General features: G+C 40.0%; 1 protein-coding gene across 2 annotated transcripts in view; it reads left to right on the plus strand.

Moving 5' to 3' along the window:
• NFX1 (nuclear transcription factor, X-box binding 1) overlaps nucleotides 1–18,594 on the plus strand; it is a 74,295-nt gene that overhangs the window by 50,718 nt on the left and 4,983 nt on the right. For both annotated transcript variants that reach the window (XM_045469991.1, XM_045469992.1), the window contains exons 12-19: nucleotides 385–464; nucleotides 1,615–1,723; nucleotides 6,011–6,130; nucleotides 8,208–8,287; nucleotides 12,225–12,455; nucleotides 13,313–13,386; nucleotides 14,201–14,302; nucleotides 14,815–14,856. In XM_045469991.1, the coding sequence (XP_045325947.1) occupies nucleotides 385–464; nucleotides 1,615–1,723; nucleotides 6,011–6,130; nucleotides 8,208–8,287; nucleotides 12,225–12,455; nucleotides 13,313–13,386; nucleotides 14,201–14,302; nucleotides 14,815–14,856 (838 nt within the window). The remainder of the gene's footprint in view (nucleotides 1–384; nucleotides 465–1,614; nucleotides 1,724–6,010; nucleotides 6,131–8,207; nucleotides 8,288–12,224; nucleotides 12,456–13,312; nucleotides 13,387–14,200; nucleotides 14,303–14,814; nucleotides 14,857–18,594) is intronic.

Here is an 18,594-nt window from a genome sequence, read left to right on the forward strand (position 1 = left end):
AATTTGTGTTTCTTCTTTTGTTGCTTGTGCAACAAAATACATTAAAATATATAAAAATATATTTTCAAAAGTATATGTATAGGAATAGTTACTTAAAATAGAATTACCATTTAAATTTTTGATAGATAACATATGTTTACCAAAAGTTTATACTCCCATCCACGGAGTGTGCCTTGTTCTCTACACCTTCACCCGTACCATATTGTCTTTTTTTTTTTCTGTACAATCTGACAGGTGAAAATTTTTAGCATATCTTATTTTAATATGCATTTTCACCATAACTAATTTTACATATGTGTTTCTTCAGCGTGTAGTCATCGAATATTTGTTGAGTGAATGTTCATCTCCTTTACCTTTTTTTTTCTTTTTAATTGGCCACAACAGATGCTACATTTATGTGTGATAAGCGATGTAACAAGAAACGGTTGTGTGGACGACATAAATGTAATGAGATATGCTGTGTGGTAAGTGGACCTATCATTAGGTACAATCAGATTTCATTCATCCGGGGGCCAACCATCTAGAAACCTCAGCCATCTGGAATGTGGTCCAGATTCAGACATCACTGGGAGAGGCCCCTGAGCAGCAGTGAGAGAGCTGCCCAGAGAGACAGGCCTGGGCCTTTTTAGGCCTTTGCCAAGTCAAGAAGTCAGCCAGTGGCAATATGGGGAAAGAGAAGAAAGACAGAAGCCCTCAGGCTCCAGAGCCTAAGACCATCAGATGAGCATACAGTCCTCTGCAGGAGATTGTGTGCTGTCCCAATACACAGATTGGGCTGGTCTTAGCAATTTGGGCTTTGGGTTTCATATACAGCTTGGATCAGGTCAATAGACAAAATGAGTGGGGCATTTTTGAAAGGAGCAAGTTTCAGTTATCTGAAGTATTCACTTATATGGAACTAAATAAAGCACTACCTGGCAGTAATTGGGTTACCATGTTGTGCGTGTGTTTGTGTGTGTACAAATGAGCACACAGTGCCATTAGCAAAGTAGTGCATGTATACACATGCTTATGTATGTATATCATACATAATTGTTATTTTTGAAGTTTACATATTGATAAGATGAAGAATGATGAAATTGTGCAACATATTAAGACTTATTTTTAGGGGCGCCTGGGTGGCTCAGTCAGTTTAGCATCTGACTTTGGCTCAGGTCATGATCTTGTGGTTTCTGAGTTCAAGCCTTGTATTAGGCTTGCTACTGTCACAAAGAGCCCATTTCAGATCTTCTCTCTCCCTCTCTCTCTCTGCCCCTCCCCTGCTTGCTGGCTCTGTCTCTCAAAAATAAACATTAAAAAAAAAAGACTTATTTATAAATCAGTATTTGAAGACATAAAGACTTCTTCCTATTATTGAAAATTTCAAACATATACAAAAGCAGAAAAATTAGCATGCATCCCATATATGCAACATCCAGCTCCAGTAGTGATCAGCTCATAACTAATCTTGTTTCATCCACCTCTCCACCTGCTCCCTCTGATTATTTTGAAGCTAATTCCAGACATCATTTCATCCATAACTGTAGAAAGCTTTTTTTTTAATGAATCTTCTTGTTGTTTGTGGAAAATGTAAAATGTAGATAATTTTGCAAACAAATATGAATCTCTTCTTAGGATAAGGAGCACAAGTGTCCTTTGATTTGTGGGAGGAAACTCCGTTGTGGCCTTCATAGATGTGAAGAACCTTGTCATCGTGGGAACTGCCAGTCATGCTGGCAAGCCAGTGAGTGTCTTCACTGTATGCTTTTATTAAAGAGTTTTCTAGGGATCTGTGGGTGGCTCAGTTGGTTAAGTGTCCAGCTCTTGATTTCGGCTCAGGTCATGATTTCACAGTTGTGAGATCGAGCCCCATGTTGGGCTCTGCGCTGGGTGTGGACCCTGCTTAAGATTCTCTCTCCCTCTCTGCACCTCCCCTGTGCTGTCTCAAAAAATTTATTAAACAGTTAATTGATTGATTAAAAAGTTTGATAGGGGCACCTGAGTGGTTCAGTCCATTAAGCATCCAACTCTTGATTTTGGCCTAGGTCATATGTTCTTGCAGTGGGTGGGATTGAGCCCCACATTGGGTTCTGTACTGATAGTGCAGTGCCTGCTTAAAATTCTCTCTCTCCCTATCTCTCTCTCAGAATAAATAAATTAACTTAAAAAAAAAAAAAAAACTCTAAGAGTTGTCTAGAAGTTCAGGCATAATATATTTTGAGGGACTGATTAGTTTGGTATGGGTTACTCAACTAAGCCTAAGTATTTCAGATATGTTGTGATTTTAAAAGTTATTCTCATGCTGCATTGTCATCTCTGAATGTACGAAACTTGGGATGTAAGCAACAATCCTAAAATGAGATCTGGTTCATTAATGGATTACTCTTAAATATCATTGAACCAAATTCTGTCCTCAGCAGTCTGCCTTCTCTGTATTATTAGCAGCAGTTTGTAAACTTTTTCATCTTAGGACTTACTTACATTCTTAAAAATTGCCAAGGACCCTCAAAGAGCTCTTTTTTTTTTTTTTTTTTTTCCAATGTTTATTTATTTTTGGGACAGAGAGAGACAGAGCATGAACGGGGGAGGGGCAGAGAGAGAGGGAGACACAGAATCGGAAACAGGCTCCAGGCTCCGAGCCATCAGCCCAGAGCCCGACGCGGGGCTCGAACTCACGGACCGCGAGATCGTGACCTGGCTGAAGTCGGACGCTTAACCGACTGCGCCACCCAGGCGCCCCTCAAAGAGCTCTTTTTATGTGAATTATAGCTATACTTATCATATTAGAGATTAAAATGAGGAATTTAAAAAATATGTATTAGGGGCGCCTGGGTGGCGCAGTCGGTTAAGCGTCCGACTTCAGCCAGGTCACGATCTCGCGGTCCGTGAGTTCGAGCCCCGCGTCGGGCTCTGGGCTGATGGCTCGGAGCCTGGAGCCTGTTTCCGATTCTGTGTCTCCCTCTCTCTCTGCCCCTCCCCCGTTCATGCTCTGTCTCTCTCTGTCCCAAAAATAAATAAACGTTGAAAAAAAAAATTAAAAAAAAAAAATATGTATTAGGTTTTTTCTTTTAATTTAAATTTTAGTTAACATACAGTGCAATATTGGCTTCAGGAGTAGAATTCAGTGATTCATCACTTACATTCATTCAACACTTACAGCATGCAGTGCTCATCACAAGTGCCCTCCTTAATACCCATCACCCATCTAGCCCATCCCCCACCCTCCTCCCTCCATCAACTCTTAGTTTGTTCTAGTTTGTTCTCTGTCTTTAAGAGTCTCTTGTGGTTTCTTTCCCTCTCTCTGTCCCCCACCTTCCTTTCTTATGTTTATCTGTTTTGTTTCTTAAATTCCACATACAAGTGAAATCGTAGGTTGTCTTTGTCTGATTGACTGATCTCACTTAGTATATACATTCCAGCTCCATCCATGTTGTTGCATATGGCAAGGTTTTGTTCTTTTTGATGGCTGAGTAGTATCCCATTGTATATATGTACCACATCATCTTTATCCATTGATCAGTCAGTGGACGTTTGGGCTCTCTCCATAGTTTGGCTATTGTTAGTAATGCTGCTGTAAATTTTGGGGTGTGTATACCCCTCCGAATCTGTATTTTTATATCCTTTGAGTAAATACCTACTAGTGCAATTGCTGGGTGGTAGGGTAGTTCTGTTTCTAGTTTTGTGAGGAACCTCCACGCTGTTTCTCCAGAGTGGCTGTACCAGTTTTCATCCCTACCAACAGTACAAGAGAGTTCCCCTTTCTCTACATCCTTGCCAACACCTGTTGTTTCTTGTGTTATTAATTTTAGCCATTCTGACAAGTGTGAAGTGGTATTTCATTGTGGTTTTGATTTGTGTTTCTCTGATGATGGGTGATGTTGAGCCTCCTTTCATGTGTCTGTTAGCCATGTGTATGTCTTCTCTGGAAAAATGTCTATTCATGTCTTCTGCCCATTTCTTAACTGGGTTATTTGTTTTTTGGGTGTTGAATTTGGTAAGTTCTTTATAGATTTTGGATACTACCCATTTATCAGGTAATGTCGTTTTGCAAATATCTTCTCCCATTCCTCAGGCTGCCTTTTAGTTTTGTTGATTGTTTCCTTTGCTGTGCAGAAGCTTTTTAATCTTGATGAAGTCCCAGTAGTTCGTGTTCACTTTCATTTCCCTTGCCTTTGGTGACATATCTAGAAAAAAGTTGCTACGGCCAAGGTCAGAGAGGTTGCTCCCTGTGATCTCCAGGATTTTGATAGTTTCCTATCCCATATTAGTTGTTTTTTTAGTATATGTGCTGCTGAAGTGAGCACTCATACTAGTTTATTTTTAATAACCATTTTTTTTTAATGTTTATTTATTTTTGACAGAGAGAGAGAGAGAGAGAGAGAGAGCACAAAGGAGGGGCAGAGAGGGGGGACAGCAGATCCGAAGCAAGTTCTGCGGTGACATCAGACAGCCCAGTGCAGGGCTTGATCTCATGAACCATGAGACTATGACTTGAGCCGAAGTCAGATGCTTAACTGACTGAGACACCCAGGCTCACCATAAAATAAATAAACAAATTTTTATAACAGCCAGACTATATTTTAGTGTGCGGCGTAAGCACTTTATTTCAGATTATGGAAAAGACATGTATTTAAGGATCAATTGTTTTTTTCTTTACTGCTTCATCGAGGACTTTTTTGTGGTGATGAAACTACAGTGATTACAGTTTGGTACTACTGCCTTGATTTGCGCTAAGACCCTGGCAGTTTTACCAACTCTTGGTTTTGCACCATCACTGCGAATGTCAACATAGCAGGGCAAAGAACCATGTCTTAGTCTGATTATGAAAATAATTTTGGCCTTGTGGACTCCCTGAAGACCCTCAGGGACCCCTAAGGGTCAACAGAGCATACTTTGAGAACTGCTACATTAAAAGATTGGCCTAGTTCAAGATTTCCCAAAATGTCTTTGATAGAATGATAGACTTACTTACTTTCAAAAATGAGTTGAGTCAGTGCTTTGATATAAATCACACACACATGAATTCCATGAAAACAACTTACATGGCCCCTTGCCCTTTACCTAGCTAATTCACATATATTAGCTTGTTGAATGGATAGGTCAAAGTTTGGTATTCCCATTTGACCAGTAGAAAGCTCAGAGATATTAAACTACCACCCCACAGTCACTAAGTAAGTAAGTAGTAGGTCCGGGACCAGAAGCCTAAGTCTCCTGACTATATTTACGGGGCTCTTTACACCACATTGTATAGCCTCTGATGGGTTTGCTGAAGAGAGTGCTGACTGGAGAGGGGCAGTAGGTGGAAGAATCTCAAGAGCCCTGGGCTTCTGACCCTTGGTGACCTAGTTGGGAACGATGGCCAAAGTCCTGGCCTTTACTAAGACTTAGAGTTGGAGAACTGACTCCTCTTGGGATTTAGGAGTTAAGAGAGCTCGTGACAAAGTAGGCTGCTTATTAGAGCTGTCCAGTGTGAGCCCTCATTTTGATTTGACTTGTGGCCTGTGTGTAATGAACTCAGATGTAGCTCTGTGCTTCATTTCAACTTCACATTTCTAGTATGATAGGTGTTGATTAGACCTGTAAGAATTTTTTTGAGTGGCTTCAGTGCTTCTCTGAGGTGTATATTCAAATATATATTTTTGTATGTTTGTTAATTACCTGTGGCTTTCATAATCTCTATCCATTTTCCTAACTAAAGGAATTTGAAAAAATAAAAAGCTATGTCTTTAGCAGAAGTCTCTTGTTCTCTCAAAAGAGATGGTCTATAGATCTGTTGTTTATAAAATATATGTAAAAATTTCCTGGGTTACTCATGGACTTACAGTTTGTTGCAAGTAAAAATGAAATGCTTCTTATCTGTCTGCTCCATTGCCACCAGCTCAGGTTTAATGAAATAAAAACATTTTTTGAAAAAAGCAGTCCCCTAAAAAGTAATACAAGCCAAAATAAATGTGTGTGTGTGTGTGTTGTCTGTGTAAATATGTATGTGCACATCATGAAAGGTTGTTTTGTTTCATTACTGCTCCATCAGGTTTTGATGAATTAACCTGCCACTGTGGTGCATCAGTGATCTACCCTCCAGTTCCCTGTGGCACCAGACCCCCCGAGTGTACCCAGACCTGCGCCAGAGTCCATGAATGTGACCATCCAGGTGGGTCCCAACTCCTTGCCTCCCCCATCTCACAGCCTGTTTCACACTGTGTCATTTAGGATGTTGCATGACAGTCTTTACTGCTCTGAGGTCATGTTGTGATGGCCACCCCTGTTCCCTGTTCTCAGGGGCTGCTTCTGTGAAGGTGAGTCTGTGATCTGAGCCACAGCTGAGAATCAACAGTGTACTCCATTTCTTTACTCAGTGGTATCAAACACACCTGAAAGGCTGGAAGAATCTCCAGCTGATCTGGTCTTTCAGGGACTTTTCTTCTTGTTGCCTTCAATTTTGATTTATATTTCAAAGTTGAACATCTTTTTGCAAAATTGAAACTAACTTTTTGTTGTTAAGGAAGTAATATATTTTTACTGTATAAAAAGAAAGAAGGGTGCCTAGGTGGCTCAGTTGGTTAAACATCCAACTCTTGATTTCGGCTCAGCTCATAATCTCACAGTTGTGAGTTTGAGCCCCACATAGGGACTCTGCATTGACAGTGCAGAGTCTGCTTAGGATTCTCTCTCTCCCTCTCTCTGCCTCTCCTCCACTCATGTGAATGCTCTCTCTCTCTCTCTCTCTCTCTCTCAGAATAAATGAGATGAAGTCAAAAGATTGAAATTAAATCATCCATTATGTCACCTTTTTACACCTTAATATATATTTCTCAGGGCTTTTTACATGGGCAAAATAGATATTTGCATTTTTTTTTCATAATATTAAAGTGTGATGCTACTGAATTTATTTTAACTGGATTTTTCCCTCTTGTAATTTTAATCTTTCTTCTTGTCAATGAATATTTTTCTACAATATAGATTTTTAGTGGTTAATGGAGTGTGCTGTTACATGGATGGGCTATAACTTAGTCTCATGTTGTTAGATAATTATTTCCAATTCTTCTTTCATAAACTGCTGTAGACATCCGGCCAGCAGCTACTTAATACCATCCATTTTCTGTCCAGTCTAGTCACTAGCTTTCCTCTAGGACCATAGTAGGCTCATCATTTCATTTTACCAAGTCCCAGAGGCAAACCTGAAATAACTGAAGTCACCAGATTTGGTACTTACAGTAAGCCATATAGTTCAGACTGACAAATAAACAACCCGTTTTCATTTTTTGAGTATTTTAATAGAGTAAAAAAAAAGTAAATTCCTCATGAAGTAGAATGTCCCTTCTTTCCTGGGGACCTTTGGAGGGCCCTCCCAACTTAGTTTGGTGTTTACACCAGATGAAGTAAGTGCCCGAGCCAATACTCACCCACTCCCTCCTTCACACTCATTTGCAAATGTCACAGATGAAGTCCAAATCCTGGTGGGTAATGTCCATAATAAGAACTTAACCATTTTTGAGGTGTGTTGTTTTAGCCCACTTTTGTTCAGCATTCTTTTAACTTTTCTTGAGAGTTAGTTGTATACCCACCATGGTATCAGACACAGAGAGAGGTTCAGAGGAAGAAAAAAGTAACCCATGATCTCAAGATTTTTCTGTTCTTCCCAAGAGGGAGAGGATGGTAGTTATATGCACATGACACACAACCAACCGTTTCGTAAAGATGGGCCAGATAACATGGTAGCAAGCCATTGACATTAGGGAGTGTAAGAGAGGTCTGAGCAGGGTATGGTCAGCCAAGAAAGGCTTTGTTGGAGGAGATGAGTTAGGATGAACTGCCTCTTACAGGCAGCAAGGAAATTGAAAGGAATCAGGGGAGCATGTCAGATGGCATGAGTAGCAGAGATAACTGAGCTGTATGTGATAGGGCCAAAAGAATGACTGAGTAGAATGGACAGACCAGGGTCTGTGCTGCAGGAGATGAGTGGAAAAGCTGCCTCCTTCTCTGCTTCTGTGTTTGGTGTATCTGTCCCACCTCGGTGAGATTTCTTTTGCTCACTCATGCTCATCCTTCAGCACTTTGAAATAAAGTCGCCTACTTTTTACTTTCCTGTGACCATTTTAAAAAGTATTCCCAGCTTCTAAACTTAAAAGTTCTATGTTCTATACCATTAAAACATATATAATAATTTATGTGCTTTATTTAAACATTATTCCTAGACATAATTCCTAATTTCCTTTCTCTCTTAACAGTGTATCATTCTTGTCATAGTGAAGAGAAGTGTCCCCCTTGTACTTTCCTGACTCAGAAGTGGTGCATGGGCAAACACGAGGTAAGTTTTCTCTCCCAAGTATTCATTGTTCTAGCTAGAGATTTATGATTGAATTACTTTTAGAGTTGTTAGTCTCATTGTTTCTCAAAGTAAAAATATACTCCAAGAAGCAGAGGTTTGCTTTGGCCCCTTTTTTCTTTTCTTTTTTTAAGTTAAGGTAGAATTTGGGGTGCCTGCATGGCTCAGTTGGTTAAGCAACTGACTTCGGCTCAGGTCATGATCTCACAGTGTGTGAGTTCAAGCCCCGTGTAGGTCTCTGTGCTGGCAGCACAGAGCGTACTTTGGATTCTCTTTCTCCCTCTCTCTCTGCTCCTCCCCTGCTCATGTGCTCTCTCTCTCTCCCTCTCTCTCTCAAAATAAATAAAATAAACATTTTAATTAATTAAGGTATAATTTGCATAAAATAGAATTTTACCCTTTTTAGTGTACAGGTCCTTGAGTTTTGCAAAAACATTCATATAGTCATGTAACCATCACCATAATCGAGATGTAGAATAGTTCATTCACCCCCCAAATATTCCTTCATGCCCTTTTTTTTTTTTAAGTTTTTATTTATTTATAATCTCTACACCCAATGTGGAGCTTGAACTCATGACCTTGAGATCAAGAGTCACATGCTGTACTAACTGAGCCAGCCAGGTGTCCCTCCTTCATGCATCTCTATAGTTATTTTCCCTCCTGTCTCCAGGCCCCAGCAATCAATGATCTATTATCTGTCCCAGTAGTTTTGCCTTTTCCAGAATGTCACGTGAATGAAGTCATACAATAGGTAGTATAGTGAGCCTCTTTTGCTTTCATTTTTACTCTGGTTGCAACTAAGTTAAACTCAGTCAGTTGTCCTTGAGAACATGGGCTGTATTTCAGAGACAACTTCCAGGTTCACCAGCAAAGGTTGCTAGCCTGCATAAAGGTGTTTCATTAAGAGCATCCCAAGAGTGGTGGTGTCTCTCCACCAGGGGCCACTCTTCCTTCCTCTGTGCCCTGTGCAGCTTCCTATTCTGGCCACTAGGCCAAAACACCTTCCTCCAGGCTCACCTACACCTCTGCAGTGCCATTACCATGAAGGACTTTTCATCTTCATTCTCAATTTGTAAGCTTATTTGGCACCATTACCTATAGACCCTTTGAAACACTTTTAAGAATTCTTTATTTAAAAAATGCATATTCATTGTAGACAATTAAGAGCATACATTCTGCAATCCAGAAATAAATACCGTTCACATTCTTGTGTATAGACTATAAGTCATGTGTGATACACATTTTCTCATACTCTTTTAAGATTATACTATTGTGTAACCTACTTTTTACTTCATAACATATTAAGCAACATTTTTGGAAACCCTTGACATTTGTGACAACATGCGTTCAATATCTTTATCTTGATGGACGTATTTTTCTTCACTTATTTCCTGTGAGTAGTTCTCAAGTCATTTGTCGTTTATTAGTATCTTGCTCTATGAGTCTTACTTTCTCCGAGAGTAGCCATTCTAAGACATCCATGTATCATCTTTGTGTTGATGGCTTATTTGACTTCATTCAACAAACATTTTTTTACATACCTATTGTGTGCTGGGTAACAGGCTAAGTTCACATGATTCAGAAGAGAACAAGAGAGGCATGACTGCTGCCTTCGTGGAGCCTTTACTCTGGAGCAGGAGGCAGGCATTTAAACAGTGCAATAGCAGTTTAAACAGTACAGTAGCAGGGCAAGTACAAAGGACTGAGCAGGATCAAAGGAGCCCCCACCCAAGGAAGGTGTTTGTAGAGGAGGTAACTTCCTAAAGGATAATGAAAAGTAGGCAAGTAATGAGGGGAGGGAAAACAGAGGACACAGTGTGTGCAAAAATTATCTCCAGGGGCACCTGGGTGGCTCAGTTGGTTAAGTGACTGACTTTGGCACAGGTCATGATCTCACGGCTTGTGAGTTCGAGCCCTGCATCAGATTCTGTGTCTCCTTCTCTCTCTGCCCCTCCCCCACCCACACTCTGTCACTCAAAAATAAATAAACATTAAAAAAAAATAAAAATAAATTATCTCCAGACCCTGGTATTAGTGTAGGTAAGTTTAATGATTGGGAACTACATTCTACCAAAATACTTATATAGCAATTCTTCCTTTTTTTTTTATGTTTATTTATTTATTTTGAGAGAGAGCACATGTGTGAGCAGAGGAGGGGCAGAGAGAGAATCCCAAGCAGGCTCCCTGATGTCAGAGCAGAGCCTGACACAGGGCTCAATCTTTTGAACCATGAGATCACGACCTGAGCCAAAATCAAGAGTCAGACACTGAACTGACTGAGCCACCCAGGTGCCACTCTAAAGTAGTTCTAAAGCGATAGGAAGCATGTACATCCTAGACTTTGGAGGCCTTTTTAAGAGTAAAAGTTAGGAGCGCCTGGGTGGCGCAGTCAGTTAAGCGTCCGACTTCAGCCAGGTCACGATCTTGTGGTCCGTGAGTTCGAGCCCCGCGTCGGGCTCTGGGCTGATGGCTCGGAGCCTGGAGCCTGTTCCGATTCTGTGTCTCCCTCTCTCTCTGCCCCTCCCCCGTTCATGCTCTGTCTCTCTCTGTCCCAAAAATAAATAAACGTTGAAAAAAAAATAAATAAAAAGAGTAAAAGTTAGATGTCACTAGAGTCAAAGTATATTCCTTATTTTGAGGGTTCTCAAAAGAATTTGAGTCAATATGTAAGAGTAAACTTTGCTCCCACAGGAACAAAATTCTAGCATCTTTTTCCTGGAGTAAGGAATCCTGAAAGAAGGTGATTTCCAAAAATTAAAAGTTTGGGGTTTCATGGCCTATTGCCTCTTAATTTTTTTTTTTTTTTTTTTTTTTTTTAAGAGGGAGAGCGCTTGAGCTGGGGAGAGGGGCAGAGGAAGAAAGAGAGAGAATTTTAAGCAGACTCCACACTCAGCACGGAGCCTGTCGTGGGGCTTAGGACCATGACCCAAGCCAAAATCAAGAGTCGGACGTCCAGCCAACTGAACCACCCAGGGGCCACCCCCCCACCTTTTTTATATTTATTTATTTTGGGGAGAGCGCAAGCAGGAGAGGGACAAAGACGGGGCGGAGGGGACAGAGGATCCAAAGTGGAGTCTGCACTGACAGGCTGACAGTCATGAGCCTTATGTGGAGCTTGAACTCATGAACCGCAAGATCGTGACCTGAGCTGAAGTCAGACACTCAGCCGACTGAGCCACTCAGGCACCTGCCTTTTAATTTTTTTTTTTTAATTTTTTAAAATTTATTTTGAGAGAGAGAATGAGTGGGGGAGGGTCAGAGAAAGAGGGAAAAAGAAAGAATCTCAAGCAGGCTCTGCATTGTCAGCGTGGAGCCTGACGTGGGGGCTGAATCCACGAACAACGAGATCATGACTGAAGCCAGAGTTGGGTGCTTAACTGACTGAACCACTCAGGCATCCCTGCCTCTTAATTTTTTTAAATGATAAAGCTACCTAAAGTTAAAGATACCATGAGTTGGGAAATGTGAGGAGAGTTGATTATTTGATTATTTAATTATTTCTGTAAAACAGCACTGCCAGCAGTCTTGAAACCATGGGTCAAGGGTGCCTCCCAACCCTCAGTGCCCTAAGCTGTTTGCAAAGGGAGGAAAAGGTTATCTGATCCTCCTAGTTGGTCAGAGCATATCAGATACTCCCTAGTTATCTAGTTTCATGTGCTTGCTACCCATCCTGGGAAGTGTATATCCTCAGTCATACTTGATTGCTAGCACAAATTCTTTTGGATCATAACAAGGGTTATTAAATAAGTTCCAGATTTGTTTATTTTCAGACAAATTATGTTCAGATTTTGAAAATCCACCTAATTTTTTTTAAGATCAAAATAACTTTTTGAAAATTCAGAAATGTTTGAATAGGAAGCTAAAACTCATCCCAGATCGCACACGGAGATAAGAATCTGGCTACTTCTGTCTCTCCTAGTTACGAAGCAACATACCCTGTCACCTGGCTGATATCTCTTGCGGATTACCCTGCAGTGCCACGCTACCATGTGGAATGCACAAGTGTCAGAGACTCTGTCACAAAGGAGAGTGTCTTGTGGATGAGACCTGCAAGCAGCCCTGCACCACCCCCAGAGCTGACTGTGGCCACCCGTGTATGGCACCCTGCCACCCCAGCTCACCCTGCCCCACGACTGCTTGTAAAGCCAAGGTGCGTATTCCTGGCTCCAGATAGGGCATTGACTATGGTTGTGGGGCTGCTCGTGAGTCCAGAGCTGAGGCTCCTGGGCATAGAGTCTAATCAGAGATCATTGGTTGCAAGGAACTGCAAGCTAAGGTGGAGCAAGAGAAAGGTGGAGTACACTGTACAGATTCCTGTCTGCCCAGCTTGAAGTGGCCTTCTAGTTCAGAAGGTGCCCACAGCTGTCTGACCAGTCTGTCTCTCTCCCTTAGAACAAATTCTCAAGAAAGACTCTGATTGCCTACTCCATTTATTCAACAAATATATGTGTCTGTGTTGTGCAAGATGTTTTGCTAGGTGCTAGGGCTCTACCGGTGAACAGGAGGCACATGATCCTTTCAATTAGATGGGACAGATCCTTACTAATTACTCAGATACTGAATTATGACTGTGGTGAATAAGACGTTACACCCTGATAGAAGGTGCTATGAGAGCATGAGAGTGGACAACTTAGCCTGGTCTGAGGGATCTAAGTAGGGCCTCCCTGAGGAGGTGAAAGCAGGCAGTGGACCTGATTAGGCCTTGGATGGTCCTGGGTCAGGTTCAATGGTAAAAACTTCATTCTAGGCCTGCCCCTTCAGGTGGGGTTAAGGACAGTAGTAGTTCCCAGAAAGGGTCCCTGTAGAATGAACGGTTCCCTCCTAGTGTGTCAACTACCACGTTGTCTAGTTGCATGCATGGTTAGCTTCCTCCATCCTGAAGGGTAACCACTCACTGTCTATATCCTCTGCCATGGTTTGATTTGAGAGAGACTTTAAAAGTGGGAAACCTGCCTATTCACATGGTTTCTATGTGCTAAAAGTCGCTCCATGTTAATCTTATTTCAGATAGAGCTGCAGTGTGAATGTGGACGAAGAAAAGAGATGATGATTTGCTCTGAAGCATCCAGTACTTATCAAAGGTTAGTGCTGCTCAAATGTTAATAGCAGTGGATCTCAGTATACAGAGGTTATATATGTGTATACTGGTGTTTATTGTAGCATCCTTGCAACTTTTGTTGTGGAAAGTTGTTTAAATAAATTTTCCTCAATCTAGTTTTTATGGTTCAAAGAGAAAGTATTGTTTTGTCCCTTTCCTTCCATAACTTTCATTTGTAAAATGACCTTTTTATTTTTCTTCCTCTTTCTCTCCCTTCTGGTCTTGTTATACCCTGAGATCAGAAGGGATGATGTCCTGAAGTTACATGAAGTGCTTTAACATCCCACCATTTGTGGTAGCACAGCCAGGACCAAGTCCTGTGCTCTTCCCCTGTAGTGGGGGTTTCTGACTGTTCTGTGAATTGTCTTTGCAGCCCCCTGAAATCCTAGAACCAGGTGGTCAAAAAGGGATCTGAGTAAGGAGGTGAAGGTGTTAGGGATGTGTGTTTGTCTCTGATTAGGTGCAGAGAGGTGTCATGGAGATAGCATTTTTAGAGTATAAAGACATCAGAGTGGCTTTGACAACAGTGGGTTTCGAAATACTGACTGAATGCCAGGCATTGGCCTGGATATTCAAGGGAGATTAAATAGACTGTCTTCATTGCTTCCTGTGGAGCTGCTTAGAATCTGATTGAGGAGATATGACATAAACGTGTGGGTAGTTCATAATAGATGGGTTTCTGAAGCCACATGAATTGTCCAGTGATAGATTTGACTTGAAGGAAGTCTTCTCTGTACTTAGTATTAGAACATTCCTGTGAAACTGCAATGCCTTTTCTTCCCTTTTTTATACTTCAGAATAGCTGCTATTTCCATGGCCTCTAAAATAACAGACATGCAGCTTGGAGATTCAGTGGAAATCAGCAAGTTAATTACTAAGAAGGAAATTCACCAAGCCAGGTAATTTTTAAAATGTGTGTCTTCTGTTAGAATTAATTTCCAGAGATAGGAACTATTTATCTCAATCCCCCACAGCAAACCCTTGCACACACAGTAGGTGTTCCAACAGACGTTTGAACTTAAGAGACCACACCCACTCCAATCCAGCAAATCTTATTCAGGATATAGCTACAACCAGAGAAGACTTAGGCCTCTCCTCAAACAGTAGCCAGAGGAAGCAGAGACCTAGATGTGTCCAGCCCAACCCACAGAGAACAGAGAACCAGCTGTGCCAAGAGAAGGAAGTGGCGCTGTGAGAGGGTCATTGGAAGCATTTTGGCGACACTTTGAGGCCCTTCTGAGAACTAGATTACCATAACCCAGAGGCCCACCCACCTGTCCTTGAAAGGGACCTCATGTAGCTATGTTTTGGCCAGAATCTGCTCTGTTTCCAGGTTGACTAAGAACTTATTGTTGGGTAGAAGCTGTGAAATCTGTGCCCTGACTTTTATTTTTTTCATTTGTTTCTCAAGGCTGGAGTGTGATGAGGAGTGTTTAGCCTTGGAAAGGAAAAAGTAAGTCATTTCAACTGCTGTTTATCTACTTGTCCTTGAGCTCTGTGAAGTTAGTGGGAGGGAGCAACTGTTGAAGCATTCATTCAGCACCTGCTGAGTCTTTTGCTGCTATTGGAGAGCAAGAGAAATTCAATCATCAAGAATTGTAATGTCTAAGGATAAACCACTTAGGTGATTTCAGCACATTTCTGAAACATGAGCTTATTGGTTTTGGGCATGGCGTAAACATCACATGCTACAGGATACTTATTTACTGACTGGCAGACTTCCTGATTCCAGTGGAGATAAGAGGCTCAAAACTTTTTTAATGACCTTTTATGTTGAAATATAGCATACATATAGATCAGAAGTGCACAGATCAGTGAGTCATCACAAAGTGAATACAGTGGTGTAATCCGTACCCAGGTCAAGAAATAGAAAATTACCAGAACACTTTTGTATACTCCATAAAGATAAAATATCTATCCTGACTTCTAACACTTCAGATTAGTTTTGTCTGTTTTTGGACTTTATATAAGTGATGAAATCTTGTAGTTTGTATTATTTTTGTCTGGCTTCATTCATTACATTTGTGATCTTCATTCCTGTTGTTGCATATAGCAGTACTTGGGTCATTTGCATTTCTGCATGATATTTTAATGTATTAAGATATTATAATTTATTTATCATTCAACCATTAATAGGTATGTGTATGGTTATCAGTGTTGGGCTATTATAAATAATGCTCTGTTAATGGGGCACCTGCGTGGCTCAGTCGGTTGAACGTCCGAATTTGGCTTAGGTCATGATCTCATGGTTCGTGGGTTCGAGCCCCACATTGGGCTCTGTGCTGACAGCTCAGCCTGGGGCCTGCTTAGAATTCTGTCTCCCTCTCTCTCTGCCCCTCCTGTGCTCGTGTTCTGTCTCTCTTTCTCAAAAATAAATAAACATTTAAAAATTAAAAAAAAAATGCTGTTAAGAACATCCACATACTTCTTTTGCCATATATACATACTCATTTCTGTTAGTTACAAACTTAGGAGTAGAATTACTGATTGATAGTTAATAGTGTATTCATATGTTCAGCTTCAGTCAGTTCTCCGCAACAGTATCCAAAATGGTTGTGCCATATTATACTCCCAGCAGCAGGGTAATAGTTCCCATTGCTCTACTTTTTTCTTCTTTTTTCTTTTTTCTTTTTTTTTCCTTTACATTTTTATTAGCACTTGGAATTGTCGGTCTGTTTTTGTTTTTTGTTTTTTTAATTTTTTTAATGTTTATTACTTTTGAGAGAGAGAGACAGAGTGCACGTGGGGGAGGGGCAGAGAGAGAGGGAGACAGAATTCGAAGTAAGCTCCAGGCTCTGAGCTGTCACCCCAAAACCCTGTGCGAGGCTCAAACTCATGAACTGTAAGATCATGATCTGAGCCAAAGTCAGACGCTTAACTGACTGAGCCACCCAGGTGCCCTGGAATTGACAGTCTTTTTAATTTTAATCTATTCTTATGAATTTGTAGTTGGATGTCAGTGAGCTTTTAGTTTATATTTCCCTGATGACTAGTGAGGTTGAATGCCTTTTTATATGGTTATTGGCAATTTGGATATCCCCTTTTGTGAAGTGCTTATTCAATTCTTTTAGTTATTTTGTAATTGTGTTGTCCTTTTCCTATTCATTAGTAGGAGTTCTTTATATATTTTGGATGTGAATCCTTTGTTGATTTTCAGTATTGTATTTTCCTGCACTTAGTGCCTTCAGTTTTCACTCTCTTAATGGTATCTTTTGATAGGCAGAAGTTTCTGATTTTAATGTAATCTAGTTTATCAGTCTTCTCCTTAGATACTAGTGCTTTTTATGTCCTGTTTAAGAAGTATTTGTCTATCTTGAGATCATGATGATACTCTGTTATTGTCTAGAACCTGTATTATTTTACCTTTTACATTTAGATCTACAGTTGACCTGGACTGATTTTTTTTTTTTTTTTTTTTTTGAGTATGGTTTAAGGAGAGTTCACAACTCAGTTTTTTTCCATATGAATATTCATGTGACCAGTACTATTATCAAGATGTCATTTTCCCCAGTCTCTCTAGTGCCTCCCTGGTCTTAAATCAGGTATTCATATTACGTGTGGATCTATTTCTGAGCTCATTCTGTTCCATCATGCTAGAATCATACTCTCTTAATTGTACCTTTATAACAATAAAGGTCTTACTATCTGATAGTTTATCTCTTCAAGCATGGTTCTTCAAGATTAACTTGACTGTTCTTGGGTATTTGCATTTTCATTTAAACTTTAGAGTTAGCTTATCAATATCTGCTTAAAAACCTACTAAGATTTTGATTGAATTGGTATTCAATTTATAGATCAATTTGGGAAATTTGACATTTTTATAATATTGAGTCTTCTAATCCATGAACAAGGTATACCTTCCATTTATTCCTGTCTTCTTTGATTTCTCTCAGTGATACTTCATATTTTTCTAGATAGAGATTTTGTACATCTTTTGGTAGATTTGTCCCTTGCTGGTTGATGGTTTTGATGCTTTTTTAAGTGGTAATTTTTTTTGTATCACTTTTTTTTCTCTCCTCTCCCCTCTTGTATCACTTTTAAATTTTTATTTTCTAAAAAAGCAAAACAAAACAAATTTAGTTTTCTAATTGCTTATTGCTGGTATATAGAAATGTAACTGATGTTTGTTGACCTGTATTCACAACCTTGCTAAATTCACTTATTTCTTATTTCATGTCCTTTTCTAATAATAGTAATTTTATTTCTTTCCAATTCTTATCTGTTTTCTTTTTCTTGCCTCATTATACTGGCTCAAGCCTGCAGTACAGTGTTGAATAGGTGGTTGATAGTAGGTATTCCTGACACCAGAGAGCTTTAAATATTTCACTGCTAAATATTTTCTCTATTAGTTATTTGAGGATACCCTTCATCAGATTAGGAGGCATTTATTCAATGACTGGCAGACTTATTGGTTCTAACAAAGATTGGTTAAAATGTATAGCCCTGTAAAAATGTTAACAGTTGGAGAATTTAAGTGAACAATACACAGACAGTCCCCAACTTAACAATAAACTGACTTACAATTTTTCTACTTCACAGTGGTGCAAAAGCAATTCACATTTAGTGGAAACCATAGTTCAGATTTTGAATTTTGATCTTTTCTCAGGCTAGCAATATAATGCTGTCTTATGACACTGGGCAGTGGCAGCAAGCTGCAGCTTGCAGTCAGCCGTGCAGTCACGAGGGTAAACAATGAATACATTTACAACCATTCTGTTTTTCACTTTCAGTACAGTATTCCTTGAGATATTCAGTACTTTACTACAAAATAGGCTTTGTGTTAGGTGATTTTGCCCAACTGTAAGCTAATAATGTAAGTGTTCTGAGCACATTTAAGGTAGACTAGGCCAAGCTATGATGTTTGGTAGGTTAGATGTATTAAATGCATTTTTGACTTACGGTATTTTGAACTTATGATTGTTTTATCATTATAATATTCTTGTTACTTTGTTTGGAAATTTCTCAAAATAAATAGTTAAACAAAAACAGGCAAATGCAGGCAAAGTATAGTCCTGTTTTATCTTGAAGTTTGACTTTCCACTACATTTTTTTTTTAAGTTTATTTATTTTTGAGAGAGAGGGAGAGCGAGCAAGTATGAGTGGAGGAGGGGCAGAGAGAGAAGGAGCGAGAATCCCAAGCAGGCTCCATGCTTTACACCCACCATGGGGCTCAAACTTACAACCCTGAGAT

Source organism: Leopardus geoffroyi, chromosome D4 (genome assembly GCF_018350155.1).
Source record: "Leopardus geoffroyi isolate Oge1 chromosome D4, O.geoffroyi_Oge1_pat1.0, whole genome shotgun sequence".
NCBI lineage: Eukaryota > Metazoa > Chordata > Mammalia > Carnivora > Felidae > Leopardus > Leopardus geoffroyi.